General features: G+C 42.7%; 1 protein-coding gene across 1 annotated transcript; it reads left to right on the forward strand.

The window, feature by feature from the left end:
* Window positions 1-3165: 3165 nt before the first annotated feature.
* On the forward strand, window positions 3166-15724 carry LOC138649806 (chymotrypsin A-like). The gene is made up of 7 exons (XM_069740512.1): window positions 3166-3255; window positions 3536-3639; window positions 6043-6122; window positions 6954-7032; window positions 13427-13607; window positions 13762-13895; window positions 15496-15724. Exons 1-7 carry the CDS (start codon window positions 3204-3206, stop codon window positions 15655-15657), a joined length of 792 nt encoding a protein of 263 aa, XP_069596613.1. The 5' UTR covers window positions 3166-3203; the 3' UTR covers window positions 15658-15724.
* The last annotated feature ends 1274 nt before the right edge of the window (window positions 15725-16998 follow it).

Below are 16998 nucleotides of genomic sequence, written 5' to 3' on the forward strand. Positions count from 1 at the left end.
AGGTAACCCATCTATGGGGAACAGTGCAGTCACCCATGGTAACTGGACGGAGTAAGGTCCAACACGATTAGAGACTGCAACCGTAATGTCGTATGTTGGTGCCTGTTGTGCTCCATGGACATTAATGAAGTGTATGGCGTGCGGTCACCCACGATAACTGGACACAGAGGTTTGGCGTGTTTAGTGACCACATTTCAAAGTATACTATGATGTGAAGATTGATGTAAAGACTGTTTGCTTGTTGTTCATATTTCTGTGGCTTATGACTCCATAATAAACCACATGGACTGTTAAAGGGAAAACCCGTGCCTGACTACATTAATCCACTGCCAAATGAGTGTCCCCCAATACACTCAGTAAGTGCAATCTTACACAGGATGTGGACATATATTGCAGAAAGGGGCCCAGGATGGGAGACATTATACCAGGATGGGGGACGTATGTTACTGGAAGGGGCTCAGAATGGGGAACATTATGCCATAATGGGGGGCATATATTGCTAGAAAAGGGCCCAGGATGGGGGAGTGGGCAATATACCAGGAAAGGGCCCAGGATGGAGCTCATTAGACCTGGAAAGGGAAACTTTATATTAGGAAAGGAACCAGGATGGAAGACAGTATACCAGGATGGGGGGACATATATTACTAGAAGGGGCTCAGGATGGGGAGCCATTATGTAGGGATGGGGGACATATATTGCTAGAAAGGGGCTCAGGATGGGGGCGGGCATTATACCAGGAAAGGGAGACATTTTACCAGGCAAGGGCCCAGGATGGAGGTCATTAGACCTGGAAAGGTAGACATTATATTAGGAAGGGACCCAGGATGGGAGAGATTATACCAGTACTAGATGGTGGCCCGATTCTAACGCATCGGGTATTCTAGAATATGCATGTCCACGTAGTATATTGCACAGCCCATGTAGTATATTGCCCAGCCACGTAGTATATTGCCCAGTCACGTAGTATATTGCCCAGCCACGTAGTATATTGCCCAGTCACGTAGTATATTGCCCAGCCACGTAGTATATTGCCCAGTTACGTAGTATATTGCCCAGCCACGTAGTATATTGCCCAGCCACGTAGTATATTGCCCAGTCACGTAGTATATTGTCCAGCCACGTAGTATATTGCCCAGCCACGTAGTATATTGCCCAGCCACGTAGTATATTGCCCAGCCACGTAGTATATTGCCCAGCCACGTAGTATATTGCCCAGCCACATAGTATATTGCCCAGTCACGTAGTATATTGCCCAGTCACGTAGTATATTGCCCAGCCACGTAGTATATTGCCCAGCCACTTAGTATATTGCCCAGTGACATAGTATATTGCCCAGCCACGTAGTATATTGCCCAGTTACGTACTATATTGCCCAGTTACGTAGTATATTGCCCAGTCACTTAGTATATTGCCCAGTTACGTAGTATATTGCCCAGCCACTTAGTATATTGCCCAGTGACGTAGTATATTGCCCAGTTACGTAGTATATTGCCCTGTGATGTAGTATACAGCACAGAGCCACGCAGTATATTGCACAGCAACGTACTATATTGGCCAGTCACGTAGTATATTGCCCAGGTACGTAGTATATTGCCCAGCCACGTATGTCACAGGTTAAAAAATAAAAAATAAACATATACTCACCACCCGAGGGCCCCTTGTAGCTCAGTCACATGACCGTGACGTCATGACAGGTCCTTCTCGCGTAGGCGCACAGGACCTGTGATGACGGCGCGGTCACATGACCGTGACGTCATGGCAGGTCGTTCTTGCGCAGGCGCGCAGGGCCTGTGATGACGTCGCGGTCACATGACCGTGACGTCATGGCAGGTCCTTCTCGCGCAGGCGCACAGGGCCTGTGATGACGTCGCGGTCACATGACCGTGACGTCATGGTAGGTCCTTCTCGCGCAGGCGCACAAGGCCTGTGATGATGTCGCGGTCACATGACCGTGACGTCATGGCAGGTCCTTCTCCCATACCATCCTTGCCACCGGAACCTGCCGCTTGCATGGAGCAGTCACCGGAGCGTCGCAAAAGGTGAGTATATAATGATTTTTTATTTTTTTAAATTATTTTTAACATTAGATGTTTTTACTATTGACGCTGCATAGGCAGCATCAATAGTAAAAACTTGGTCACACAGGGTTAATAGCGGCGGTAATGGAGTGAATTACCCGCGGCATGACGTGGTCCGTTACCGCTGGCATTAACCCTGTTTGAGCGGTGACTGCGGGGAGTATGGAGCGGGCGCCGGGCGCTGACTGCAGGGAGTAGGGAGGGACTAATCGGACTGTGGCCGTCGCTGATTGGTCGTGGCAGCCATGACAGGCAGCTGGCAAGACCAATGAGTGACTTGGATTCCATGACAGACAGAGGCCACGACCAATGAATAACTGTGACAGACAGAAGGACAGACAGAAAGGCGAAAGTGACCCTGGGGGACATATATTGCTATAAGGGGCCCAGGATGGGAGACATTATTACAGGAAAAGGTCAGGATGAGGGCCACTATTACAGAAAAGGGGCACAGAATGTTATTACAGAAAGGGGCAAGGATCGAGAACATTATTAGAGGACGAGACACTGTTACATGAGGGGTGAACACGTGTATCTTCACAGTATCTGGAACACTACAAGGGCCAATATATCTGAAGAACATGCAGGTGGGGCTCAGGTCCAAATTTTGCCCTGGGTTGCATCCAAAATTAGATACACCACTGGCTGACTGAATTCTTTTAAATTATCAAGTGCCCTTGATAAATTTTTTTTAGAATTTTTAAGAGTATTGAAAGGTAATCGTGACAAAAATCATTAATATCAGATTTAGTTTGTATTCTTTTGCTCTGTGAAGGTCCCGCCGATGCTAATTCCATGTATAATACGAGCATAATTCAATGTTATGTTGACTTTATATTTTTTTTACAATTTCATTTCAAATTTTACATTTTTAAGGGACTTATCATTTACATGTTCCCAGTATTATCTTGAGCACCGGCCATAGTCGTTTTGCTCTAATTGATACTCATTCACTTGTCTCTCCAGCAGTGCCGTAGTTATCCAAGGTTTTTTGATAACCAAATGCTATTTTCCCTGGACAGTTTCCACGCAGTAGATAAGGATCCATGTTTTCATTGGTGAGCAATGTGAATAAAATCCTTCTTCCCAAGTTGGAGGGTCTCGCACAGCTCATATTGAAGCGAAATGGCAATACTTTGTCTCCTGTCTTTCATTGCCCTTTTGGGCACAACCTATGGTACGTAAATATTTGGCTATAGGAACTAGTTTCATTATTATCTCTGTCCTTTTTCCTTAAGGTTTATATCGGAAACTGAAATTCAATCTTTGTTTTTTTGGAAACAATGTGACATTTTAGAAAACATGGTGATGGTGTTGATGCGTTGTTGCTCTCTAAAGAATTAGGTCTAGTAGTTGTTCCTGCACAAAACATATATTCTATACATGGATCAATCATGGAAAACGGAACTCATTATGAAGTAGTTGTAAGTCATTTTTCTATATTTTAACTTTTTTAGGATGTGGAAGACCAGCTATCCAGCCGGTCCTTACAGGATATTCTAGAATTGTGAATGGGGAGGAAGCTATCCCAGGATCCTGGCCATGGCAGGTCTCCCTTCAGGTAATATCAAAACATTTTAACTCCTTCAAAGCAAGATCCTCCACAATGTCCAATGCCTTCACTGTCACGATTCCACTCTATGCCTTGAGCGAGTGCGTAGTTAGGCGACCGTATGTATGTGATTTTGCACACTCGTGCTCACCGGTCAACTAGTCTTACCTGACTTTTTTCAATAAACGAGAACTGAAAGACACCAGATGAGACTAGTTGATTGCCTCCTGACAAAGATAGGCGAAACGCACATTGGAAGTAGGATATTTTCTCTGTTACCTTTGTGAGTGACCTTTATAATTGCTTGTCTAAAACTGTCTAGGTACTGTGAAGTGGAGTTTAGCACTATTTCATATTATTTTGCAATATTTAAATAGTCATTTATTTCTTCCCCTTGGATACATATTCTGCCAGCTGTTACTGGATACTCTACTTGTTTTTTATAGTTCATCACCGGTGACTTGTACTAGCTCCAGCTACGGCCATGTTCTTCTCTTACCCTTTTATCAATGATTACATTATTTTTTTTAGACATTTTAATTACCTATTGGACAAACAATCAGTAGATTTGGTTTCCAGTACCATCTCTATGCTGACGACACCCAATTATACACTTCTGCTCCCGATATCACACCGACCTTTTTAGAAAACACCAGTGATTGTCTTACCGCTGTCTCTAACATCATGTCCTCCCTCTATCTGAAACTAAACCTGTCAAAAACTGAACTCCTCGTGTTCTCTCCCTCTACTAACCTACCTTTGCCTGACATTGCCATCTCCGTGTGCGGTTCCACCATTACTCCAAAGCAACATGCCCGCTGCCTTGGGGTCATCCTTGATTCTGACCTTTCATTCACCCCCTACATCCGATCACTGGCTCGCTCTTCTTACCTGCATCTCAAAAACATTTCTAGAATTCGCCCTTTTCTTAATTTCGACTCTGCAAAAACTCTGACTGTTTCACTTATTCATTCTCGTCTGGACTATTGTAACTCTCTACTAATCGGCCTCCCTCTTGCAAAACTCTCCCCGCTCCAATCTGTCCTGAATGCTGCAGCCAGGATCATATTCCTCACCAACCGTTACACCGATGCCTCTACCCTGTGCCAGTCATTACACTGGCTACCCATCCACTCCAGAATCCAGTACAAAACTACTACCCTCATCCACAAAGCACTCCATGGCTCAGCACCACCCTACATCTCCTCCCTGGTATCAGTCTACCACCCTACCCGTGCCCTCCGCTCCGCTAATGACCTCAGGTTAGCATCCTCAATAATCAGAACCTCCCACTCCCGTCTCCAAGACTTTACACGTGCTGCGCCGATTCTTTGGAATGCACTACCTAGGTTAATACGATTAATCCCCAATCCCCACAGTTTTAAGCGTGCCCTAAAAACTCATTTGTTCAGACTGGCCTACCGCCTCAATGCATTAACCTAACGATCCCTGTGTGGCCTATTTATAATAAAAAAAAAAAAAAAAAAAGGTTCCTCGCATCATGTTCTCATACACTTTATGCAGTTAATAGCCCTCTGTGTCTGTACTGCTACATACTTAGGCAGGTAACTGGTTCATGCAGCTTTACATGAACACCTGAGCCTTACACTATGGCCGGTCCGAATAACTAAAGCAATTGTTACCATCCACCTCTCGTGTCTCCCCTTTTCCCCATAGTTTGTAAGCTTGCGAGCAGGGCCCTCACTCCTCCTGGTATCTGTTTTGAACTGTATTTCTGTTATGCTGTAATGTCTATTGTCTGTACAAGTCCCCTCTATAATTTGTAAAGCGCTGCGGAATATGTTGGCGCTATATAAATAAAATTATTATTATTATATTATTATTACCTATAATAAAAATGTATTTTTAATATAGATTACATTACTCCGGGTGGTTTTTGATGGATCTATTATTATTACAATTGTTGGTATTATTCTGTTGATTGAAGGCAGTGACGCTTGAGGAAAAGCACTCAACTTGCCACATGGTAGCAGCGCCCCTGTCTGTACAGTGTAGCATTCATAACGCTGTGTCGGACAGAACAAGGAACTATTTTCTTTTTGTTGGATTTGTACGGAATTAAAGAATCTGAATACATGATAGATTTCTGTGGGTGTTGTATTAGGGTCTATCGTACTCATAGCCTATGCAAAGCCAAAATAAGGCAGAGAGGTTAATGGCTGTTAGGTTGCAGACATGAACAGTAATGTTCTCATTCACCGATCTTGAAATTGGAGAAGAATTGCACAAAAGTCACAAAAATTTACAATAGACATTTTAAAATGTATTACAGTAAGCAACTTTTACAGGAAAGATTGTAATAAATACGTTAGCATGTGTCTTCTCTGGTGTAAGGGTGGGCATGCGCCGATATTCGAAATCTCTATAAATGGGTACGTTGACTCTTCGCAGGACAATACTGGATTTCACTTCTGTGGTGGATCCCTTATCAGTGATGAATGGGTCATAACTGCTGCTCACTGTAGTGTCAGGTAAGTGTTTTCTAAATGAACCTTGGCTCGATAAATAATTTGTATCTCATAACCCGCAGAGTGCAGTGGATTTCTCTATGGTCTACAGCGCGGAGACATCATCCCGATCAAGCAGCACATCCTCTCTTTTATTACTCAGTACACACCAATTTTCTCAATTTTCTCTATTCCAAATGAACAGCAGATTCTGGTAAAACATATTTCAGCAGGCAAAAGTCTGGCATCAGCCATCGCGATCGGTCAATGGCATAAAATTTACAACAAATGGTTGGCCAAAACCAACTAATTCGGAAAGGTTTTTAAAGGTGGAAACTGGAACTAGGCTTTCCAACCGTTCTAACCATTTCTCATTTGCTCCAAAATGGTAATATGGTTGGTTTAGATGAGTAATTTCCTACTTTTTTATTTACCAGAAGAGAAAACCCCTGAAATTTCAAGGGAACCGCTCACGATTATCCCTAAAATAAGTCTCAAAGGAACTGCTAACCCAATTCTGAGGAACCCTGAGGTTCCACATAAATCCCTACATATAGGAGTTTGTGTGGAACATTTATGTATGGTCCACATACAGGGTCAATCTAGTTTGGTCTACTGAGATCTGTAATTTCAATTAATAACCTCTTCTGGATCACTGGATCATGGAGTATTTTGAGACATGGTCTACCTATATTTTCTCCTGCACTTTGCCCATGTAGGCACTGATTAGAAAACAGTGCTAAAATGCAATTACAACCTCTTTTCTGCTTCCTTCTTCACAATCAGTATACAGTTTGTGTTTTCCAAATAAATCGAGCATATAGTGTGAAATACATTTGTATCTCTTCCCCGCAGGACTTCACATAAGGTTGTTTTAGGTGAATTTGACCAGAGTTCATCTTCTGAAGACACTCAGGTGAAAACCATTGCCAAGGTATGTCCTCATCTTATTATAATATAACTGTAGAGAATTAGAAATAATGGTATATTGAGTTCTTAAAGTGATTTTTGTGTTCAGAAACAAAGTTATTCTTATCCATGGCTCGAGTCTAGAATTGCAGAATACAGTGGCCATATAAAGATGACTATAGACAGAAGAAGTGGCAGACACAAGATTCACGATTCCCCCAATATCATTCAGTTTGACCCCAACCATGCATGTTTGGAACTGCTAACAGGACAAGATATCTTACCTAATATTACTTGTCTGACTAATTTGCTTTTGAAATCTTTTAAATATAGTAAAAAGTTGTCCCCAAAATATCTAGGGATCTAATTTATTAAATGCTACAACTACTGACCCTTGTTATCTCTTCGGCGCCATTTTCAATAGTATTGGGATACTTACAAATGAAAGACACAAGCCATACTTCCTAAGCTGCTGTTGCTCCTATGGTCTCCACTGGACCGCAAGTGATGACATTATAGTCACTAGTCATTTGACCACGCAGTGAATCAGTGGCCAGGTCGCTTCGATTCTGGCAGAGATCGTTGCGAAGCTGGAGATGGGGTGGGTGGATTCTGGTGGTAAGTATGACTTGGTTATTTCTATTGTAAGTATCCCAACAATGTGGTCACTTTGAAAAACCCTCAAGTGTGATATTATCAGGTGGTGCCTAGCCTGATGAAGGCACCTGTTCAGTGTTGAAGCACATACAGTAGGCTAAATAAAGTGACCGTAAATCTACCTATAAACCTTCATGTTTCCCAGCATCTCCAAGCAATTCCTTGTTTTCCGTGTAGATTCTAATGTAGGTGGTGCTGCTGGGCACCATGAATCCTGCTGTACTGAAAGTGCACAGGAAATGGTTGCTGTGGTAGGAGTGAGTCTAACCAAAGCCACCAGGACTATCATACGCCTATTAGGCTATGACTATAAAACTATACCACAACTACCTACCTATTAGGTTATGCTTGTGGCTATAAGACTATGCTATAGCTATATTATTATTTATTTATTATTATTTATTCATATAGCACCATTAATTCCATGGTGCTGTACATGAGAAGGGCTTACATCAAAATACAAATATCACTTACAGTAAACAAAACTAACAATGACAGTCTGGTACAGAAGGAAGAGGACCCTGCCCTTGCAGGTTTACATTCTACAGGATTATGGGGAAGGAGACAGTAGGTCGAGGGTTGCAGTAGCTCCAATGGTGTTGAGGTGGCTGTGTGGTCTTTACAGGCTGTAAGCTTCCTTGAAGAGGTGGGTTTTCAGGTTTCTTTTGAAGGATCCAAAAGTAGTGGATAACCGGATGTGTTGGGGCACTGAATTCCAGAGGATGCGTGATATTCGGGAGAAGTCTTGGAGGCGATTGGGTGAGGAGCGAATAAGCGTGGAGGAGAGGAGGTGGTCTTGGGGGGACCGGAGATTACGTGGGGGAAGAATTTGAGAGATTAGTGTGGAAATATATGGAGGAGAAAGGTTATGGATGGCTTTGTAGGTCAGTGATAGTAGTTTAAACTGGATACGCTGGGAAATTAAAAGCCAGTGAATGGATTTGCAAACAGGGGAAGCAAGAGTGTAGCGAGGAGAGAGATTAATTAGTCAGGCAGCAGAGTTAAGGATGGACTGGAGGGGTGCGAGAGTGTTAGAAGGTGGGCCACAGAGGAGGATGTTGCAGTAGTCGAGGTGGGAGATGATTAGGGCATGCACGAGCATTTTGGTAGAGTGTGGGTTGAGGAAAGGACGGATTCTGGAAATATTTTTGAGCTTGAGGCGACAGGAGGTGGCGAGAGCTTGGATGTACGGTTTGAAGAACAGGGCAGAGTCAAGGGTTACTCCGAGGCAGCGGATTTTGGGGACTGGGGAAAGAGTGATTTCATTTATTTTGATAGATAAATCAGGTAGGGAGGATATGCGTGATGGAGGAAAGATAATGAGTTCAGATTTGTCCACATTGAGCTTGAGGAATCGAGAGGAGAAGAAGGAAGATATGGCTGATAGACACTCTGGGATTTTGGAGAGCAGAGCGGTGACATCTGGGCCAGAGAGGTAGATCTGAGTGTCATCGGCATATAGATGGCACTGGAAGCCATAGGACCTTATGAGTTGTCCCAGGCCGAGTGTATAGATTGAGAAGAGTAAGGGTCCTAGGACAGAGCCTTGGGGGACTCCAACAGAAAGGGAGTGAGATGAAGAGGTAGTATGGGAGTAGGAAACGCTAAATGTGCAGTTGGCAAGGTATGAGGAGATCCAAGATAGAGCAAGGTCTTTGACCCCAAAGGAAGAGAGGATCTGTAGTAGAAGGCAGTGGTCAACTGTGTCGAAGGCAGAGGACAGGTCTAGGAGGAGGAGTATAGAGAATTGTCTGTTAGCTATATGCCTATTAGGCTATGCCTCTGGCTATAGGACTATGCTATAGCTACATACTTGTACCTATTAGGCTATGCCTATATGACTTTTCCATGGCAATATACATATTAGACTATGCCTCTGGCTATAAGACTATGCTATAGCTATATATCTATTAGGCTATGCCTCTGGCTATAGGACTATGCTATAGCTATATGTCTATTGGGCTATGCCTCTGGCTATAAGACTATGCTATGGCAATATACATATTAGACTATGCCTCTGGCTATAACACTAAGCCATAGCCTATGGAAAACAGTGTATTGGAAAGAATTGGAAGGAAATCAGCAGATGGTATTGTAAAGGCCCTTTTTTGAGACTAAGCAAATATTTAAAAAAGATTTTATATTTTATTTTTATTTAATAATAGTGAAATATTACCATACATGATACTGTCATAATTGTAATTAGGGCCAGATCCAGGTTTTCAGCACACAGTGACTGCAGACTTTTCATTTTATATCGGACAGTATAGTCCCAGAATTATGGGCACCACATAGTCCTCCACACAGTATTATGGGCACCTCATAGTCCTCCATACAGTATTATGGGCACCAAATAGTCCTCCAAACAATATTATGGGCACCACACAGTCCTCCATACAGTATTATGGGCACCACACAGTGCTTCATATAATATTATGGGAACCACATAGTCACCCGTACAGTATTATGGGCACCACACAGTCCTCCATACAATATTATGGACACCACACAGTCCTCCATACAGTATTATGGGCACCACATAGTCCTCCATACAGTATTATGAGCACCACATAGTCTGCCATACAGTATTATGGGCACCACATAGTCCTTCATACAATATTGGGGACACCCCATAGTCCTCCATACAATATTAGGGGCACCGCATAGTCTTCCATACAGTATTATAGGCACTGCATAGTCTTCAATACAGTATTATGGGCACCACATAGTCTTCCATACAGTATTATGAGCACCACATAGTCCTCCATACATTATTATGGGCCCCATATCTTGCTCCATACAGTATAATGGGCCCCATGTAATGCTTAATACAGTATAATGTGCCCCATATAATGCTCCATACAGTTGAATGGGCCCCATATACAGTATTACTCCATACAGTTTAGTAGCCCCATATAATGCTTCATGTAGTATATAATGGCCCCATATAATGCTCCATACAGTACAATGGCCCCATATATTGCTCCATACAAAATAATGGCCCCATATATTGCTCCATACAGTATATAATGGCCCCATATAATGCTCCATATAGTATAATGGCCCCAAATAATGCTCCATATAGTATATAATGTCCCTATATATTGTTCGATACAGTATAATGGCCCCATCTATTGCTCCATACAAAATAATAGCCCCATATAGTGCTCTATACAGTATTTAATGGCCCCATACAATGCTCCATACAGTATAATGGGCCTCATATAATGCTCCATACAAGTGTAATGGCCCCAAATAATGCTCCATATAGTATATAATGTCCCTATATATTGTTCGATACAGTATAATGGCCCCATCTATTGCTCCATACAAAATAATAGCCCCATATAGTGCTCTATACAGTATTTAATGGCCCCATACAATGCTCCATCTTCTATATATATAATTGTCTAAGGGTTTTTCCGTCTGTCTGTCTGTCTGTCTGTCTGTCTGTCTTTCTGTCTGTCCTGGAAATCCCGGCTCTCTGATTGGTCGAGGCCGCCAGGCCTCGACCAATCAGCAATGGGCACAGCGACGATGATGTCATAAAGGACGTAGAAATCCCGCGTCTGATTGGTCGAGGCCGCCAGGCCTTGACCAATCAGCAACCGGCACAGCAACGATGTCATAATGGTTGCCATGGCGACGATGATGTCAAAGGTTGCCTCGACCAATCAGCGACGGGCACAGTCTGCCGCGAATTCTGGAATCATCATTGTCCATATACTACAGGGACATGCATATTCTAGAATACCCGATGCGTTAGAATCGGGCCACAGTCTAGTACAGTATAATGGGCCTCATATAATGCTCCATACAAGTGTAATGGCCCCAAATAATGTTCCACATAGTATATAATAGCCCCATATAATGCTCAATACAGTATAATGGGCTCCATATAATGGTCCATATAGTAAAATGGCCCCAAATAATGATCCATATAGTATATAATAGCCCCATATAATGCTCCATATGGTATAATGGGCCCCATATAATGGTCCATACAGTGTAATGGCCCCAAATAATGTTCCACATAGTATATAAAAGCCCCATATAATGCTCCATACACGAAAATGGGCAACATATAATGGTCCTTGCGGTATAGTGGCCCCAAATATTGCTCCATACAAAATAATGGCCCCATATAGTGCTCCATACAGTATATAATGGCCCCATATAATGCTTCACACATAAAAGAATCAATAATCAAATACTCTCCTTGTTCCCTGTAGCTCCGGTCTAATCAGTGTCTTCTGACCCTGCACTGCTCTGCAGAGTGACGTCATCACGCCATCTGCCCTGAGATGTCACAGAGAGTCAGAAGACACTGAAGATACTGGAGCTTCAAGGAACGGGGAGAGATGAGGATTTGAATAGAGCCGCTCACGGGCCTCATAGTGTGCCGGTGTCCCCAAAGGAGAGTGCCCCCCATCATTCGTCTGGGCCCCGGCACTTGCCCTGGTGCGTCAGGTAATGATCCCAGCCTTGATTGTACTGATATGTATAATAAAATATGGCCTACACTGAAATCAAAGAGTGTACGGCCAAAATACTAAAACTTATTTAAAGAAATTATGATTTTTCGTGGGGGAAACAAATCGTCATACAGCTATATCAAGTAGACCTTGGAATTTGGTGACATCAAAACTTTGTTGCCAAGTATGATATTAGTGTGTAATACATGTAAAATATAGGAAAACTATAAATATTTGTGACCACCATAATTGTACCAACCCACAGAACTATCTCTTTTTTCATGTTGAACAGTAAATTTATTTTTTATTTTTAATGTACAAATGTAGGAATTGAAACATTGAGACCAAAATGGAATAAAATTTTTCATGCTCCCACCCCCCCCCCCCCAAAAAAAAAAAGTTGCCTTTCTATGTAATGTAATATTACAGGTTAGGGCACTAGATGTTATAATCCAGGGAACTAGTCTGATTGCCGTATATGAAGATGGGAAGGAATTTTTCTCCTAATATGAAGCTATTAAAGGGGTTGTCCGGTCCTAATCAATAAGTCTGCAGTCATACAGATTGTTTGGAGGGTATGTATGAGTGTTACATACACCTGACCGGTGGGCGAAGCCTCGCTTCATACACACTTCAGTGACGGAGCGGACCAGTGGGCGTAGCATCGCTCCATACTAGTTTGGCCAACTGCCCGGGAGTATGTATAACTAATACATACCCTCCGATCCCGGGTCGGAAACCGGCACGGTGCGTGCGCTGGGGGGATTCACAAGTCTGCAGTCATACAGAGCGACTGCAGACTGGATGTCAGTGTTGTGACACATGTACAGTTTACTGTGAAAAGAGGCGGTGGGAGAAAATTTACCATCTTGAATTTGGTAAATTAATTGTACAGTTTCTACAAAGCAGAAAGTGGATCTAGATGTATTCTACGTACGAACCATTGGGGATGAGAACTGATGTGGGTGATTACAATCTGTGCTCTACACTGCAGAATATAGATAATAATTGTTATTTATTATGCATTGCTTATATAGCGCCATCATATTCCACAGCGCTTTACAAACATTATTTTCACTGTCCCCATTGGGGATCGCAATCTAGATTCCCTATCAGTATGTCTTTGGAGTGTGGGAGGAAACCGACAAAACACAAGGAGAACATACAAAATCCTGGCAGGTGTTGTCCTTGGTGGGATTTGCACCCAGGGCCCCCAGCAATAGTGCTACCAACTGAGCCACATAATAATGATCAATATAACATGCACTTGTCTGAATTTCATTCAAGGTCTTCAAGCACCCGAACTACAGTACTTTCACTATAAAAAATGACATTACGCTGATCAAATTGTCTTCCCCCATTAAAACACGAGCCGATGTGTCCCCTGTTTGCGTGGCAATGGCTACTGACAACTATGAAGGTGGTCTGAAGTGTGTCACCACAGGATGGGGGCTGACAGACTCCTCAGGTATGGATGAACATGTATGGCTTACCCAAGACGGTCAGGAAAAATTGTGCTATATATAGCCAAGATTAGCCATCACTTCAATAATTATAATCAGAATAATAAGGCATTATATGATAAATAACATAAATTACTTTATTTTTAAATATTATTTCAGCAAGTCAAACCCCTGCTAGGCTGCAACAGGTAGCGCTGCCTCTCCTCACCAACACCGAATGCAAGAAATATTGGGGTAACAAGATCCACGATGTCATGATCTGCGCTGGAGCCGATGGAGCCTCCTCCTGCATGGTAAGCATAAAGTGATGGAAAGGCTTCCACTCATGGTCCAGGGCAGTGGCGGGTTCAACACTGTGGGAACTCTTCCTCCCCAGTGGTGCATTGTACAGGGACCTATATTCTGGACCTGATCTATTACTTGGCATGGATCTCATACACTGCCTGATGGATAATTAATATCTATCAAAGAGTTGTGCTGAGCGGAAAAGTACAGATGTAGCCTCCGTATGTGTACTACCACATGTTATGGCTACACTATGCAAATAGTGGTGATCATAAAGTCCAGATACGACGCCAATTTCAAAAAAGTTGGGACGCTGTGAAAAAAAACAAGAATTTAATGATTGGAAATCTCTTCTAGTCATTATTTATTCACAACACAAGGGAGGCCACAGATCCGAAGTTGAACTTGGACAATTTTACATTTCATTGGAAAATTGGTGACAGCCACATAACACAAAAAAAAGTTGTGACTGGGCCATGTCAACCATGGTGTAGTTTCCCTTCCTCTTCACCAATCTCTAAATGTCTGGGGAGTGAGGAGACACTTGCTGGACTTTTGGGAGAGGAATGTTGTCCCGTTCTTGTCTGATGGAGGATTCTCGCTGTTCCACACGTCGGGGTCTTTTCCAGATTTTTCATTTCATAATGTGTCAATTTTTTTCTCTTGGTGAAAATCTGGACTGTGGGTGTCCAGTTCATCACCCTAACTCTTCTTCTGTGAAGCCATGCTGGTGTAATGATCTAGTATGGGGTTTAACATTGTCTTCCTAGAATATATAAGGTCTTCCCGGAAACAGACTTTGTCTGGTTGGAGTATATGTTGTTCTAACACATCAATATATACTCAGTTCTGATAGTACCTCTCCAGATGTATAAACTGCCCTTGCCAAAGGCACGAATGCAGCCCCATACCATTAGAGATGCAGGAACTATGAGCTGATAACAAGCTGGATGGTCCCTCTACTCCAAATCTGCAGGACATGATGTCTGTGGTTTCCATAAACAATTTTGTATTTTGATTCATCCCACCTCAGAACAGTTTTTTATTTTGCCTCAGTTCATTATACCTGAGCTTTCACCAAAAGAAGATGGCAGCATTTCTGGATTGTGTTGACATTCAGCTTCTCCTTTGAAAGCTAAAGCTTTAACTTGTATTTGTGGATTGCGTGGAGAACTGCTACAAGAGGTTTCCAAACCATTGCATTCTTGTTTTCTTTACATTTTACACAGCTCCAAACTTTTTTGGAATTGCGGTTGTATATTATTATTGCAGATTGCCATAGCATTCACAGCACAGTCATGGCCTTGAAGGAAGTACATGAATATCCAGCTGTAGATGTTACCTTTGTTAAGGGGTACTGAACCATTTAAAAAAAGGGGCAAGCCAAAAGACTCTAGCAGCATCCTCCTGTCATCGCGTGTCTGTCCCTGGTCCTCACCAAGTATCTCAGGCTCTACAAAGGGCAGATATTGAATAAGAGTAGCCTCTCCTGCTCTAGGCCAGGGGATAGCAGTATAGTTCAGGGGACAATATAAGTTCCAGCACCCACAGAGCTATGCAATAGGCCCTGTCAGTGAGTTACTGAATATCCCATTTTATGAATTTCAGGGTGACTCTGGAGGTCCTCTTGTATGTCAGAAGGATGGAAGCTGGACTTTGGTTGGAATAGTATCCTGGGGAAGCGGTACCTGCTCTCCATCATCTCCCGGGGTGTACGCTCGGGTCACTGAACTCAGAAACTTTATTGACCAAACTGTTGCTGCCAACTAAATAAGAGTTATCATTGTATTGCTGTTCAATGTTTCACTTTGAATAAAAATCGATTCCAGTCTCCATTTCCTCCAGTCTTCTTCATAATCGCTATATTAAAAAATAACATTGAAGAAATCCTGGCTCCAGCCTCAGGAATAGGCAGATATCTTACTGCTACAGCCACAGATTCCATAAGGACCGGATGGTCATGTCAATAATCCCTATCAGCCTCTCTGGTGACATGATACCAGTTTTTGTATCTGTGCATAGTGAAGAAAGGGGGCAAAAAAAAACAAAAAAAAACTTGAAAGACTCCACATTGAATAATAATAACACCGCACGATAGGGTACTGCTGTGTGCTCAGCTTTAGGTTCAAAATATTAAATTACTTGATCAATAGTGGTCAACATACAACATTATGAAACATTAACTCTACTGAAGGGAGTTTGTAAGCACAAAATGACTATGAAGACCAAGCACAGGCACTTGGTGCACCCTTGGCGTGACCAAACAGTTCAGAGCACCTTCCCACTTACATCTTTTGTATTCTTCTTCAACCTCCTCTTCTTTGATTGACAGGTACAGGTCTGATATTATAGGAGTCAGAGTAGGGTGGAGATAGAAAACATCACTACTAGGTAGGCCACCTTCAGACATCTGTTATGTCACTTATTTGTTCTGTCTATGTTTTTCATGGATCGGACATGTACCCATTATAGCCTATGGTTCTTTGGTGCTGTTCAAATGTCTTTTTTTTTTTTTTTTTAAAACTGTCCTTAAAAAAAAATCACTGAGACATGTTGTCGGGTGTCCCAGAACCAGGGGCTCCTTCCCTGTCCCTAACGATAGGTGCGCTCTAGCTCGCCCTGTTCCCCTGATTACTTCTGATGGCGAAGACACCGGGGCCACATACCTTGCCTTAGCTCCTGAATCCACTCTCAGTCTCTTCCCTTCCCTCACCCAGGGAAGAGGGGAGTAGTAGTGTACCATAATTCACCAACCAGACTAACAAGGTAATAAACAGGGATAAAGGAAAATACCAATCATACAAATATGCTCACACATTTAACAGAGGAATGCACCGAGGAGTGGAGGATGTGGTTAAACCAAAGTAGAAGAAAGGGAAATATCACACACTCAAAACCTAGCAACAGTCACAGATAAATCCATCAAATGCCTTTCTCCAACAATAACCACCAACAACTTCCAGCCATGCAGCATAAGCTACTCTGACAATGAGTGCTAGCCAGGGCCCAGATTATATGGGAGATGGGAGTGGCTAACCGTGCACAGCTGAGAGCCTTAATGCTCCAGGAGCTCTCAACTGAACAGATTAACCCCTGCACTGCCAACGTTGA

This window comes from Ranitomeya imitator, chromosome 9 (genome assembly GCF_032444005.1).
Source record: "Ranitomeya imitator isolate aRanImi1 chromosome 9, aRanImi1.pri, whole genome shotgun sequence".
Classification (NCBI taxonomy): Eukaryota; Metazoa; Chordata; class Amphibia; order Anura; family Dendrobatidae; genus Ranitomeya; species Ranitomeya imitator.

Excerpts from the sequence above, each read along its gene's own strand:
- LOC138649806 (XM_069740512.1), top strand. The coding sequence starts at position 3,204 with ATGGCAATACTTTGTCTCCTGTCTTTCATTGCCCTTTTGGGCACAACC. Across the intron at positions 3,256-3,535 it reads CCTTTTGGGCACAACCTATG|GATGTGGAAGACCAGCTATC; the intron begins GTACGTAAATAT and ends TAACTTTTTTAG. Across the intron at positions 6,123-6,953 it reads GCTGCTCACTGTAGTGTCAG|GACTTCACATAAGGTTGTTT; the intron begins GTAAGTGTTTTC and ends TCTTCCCCGCAG.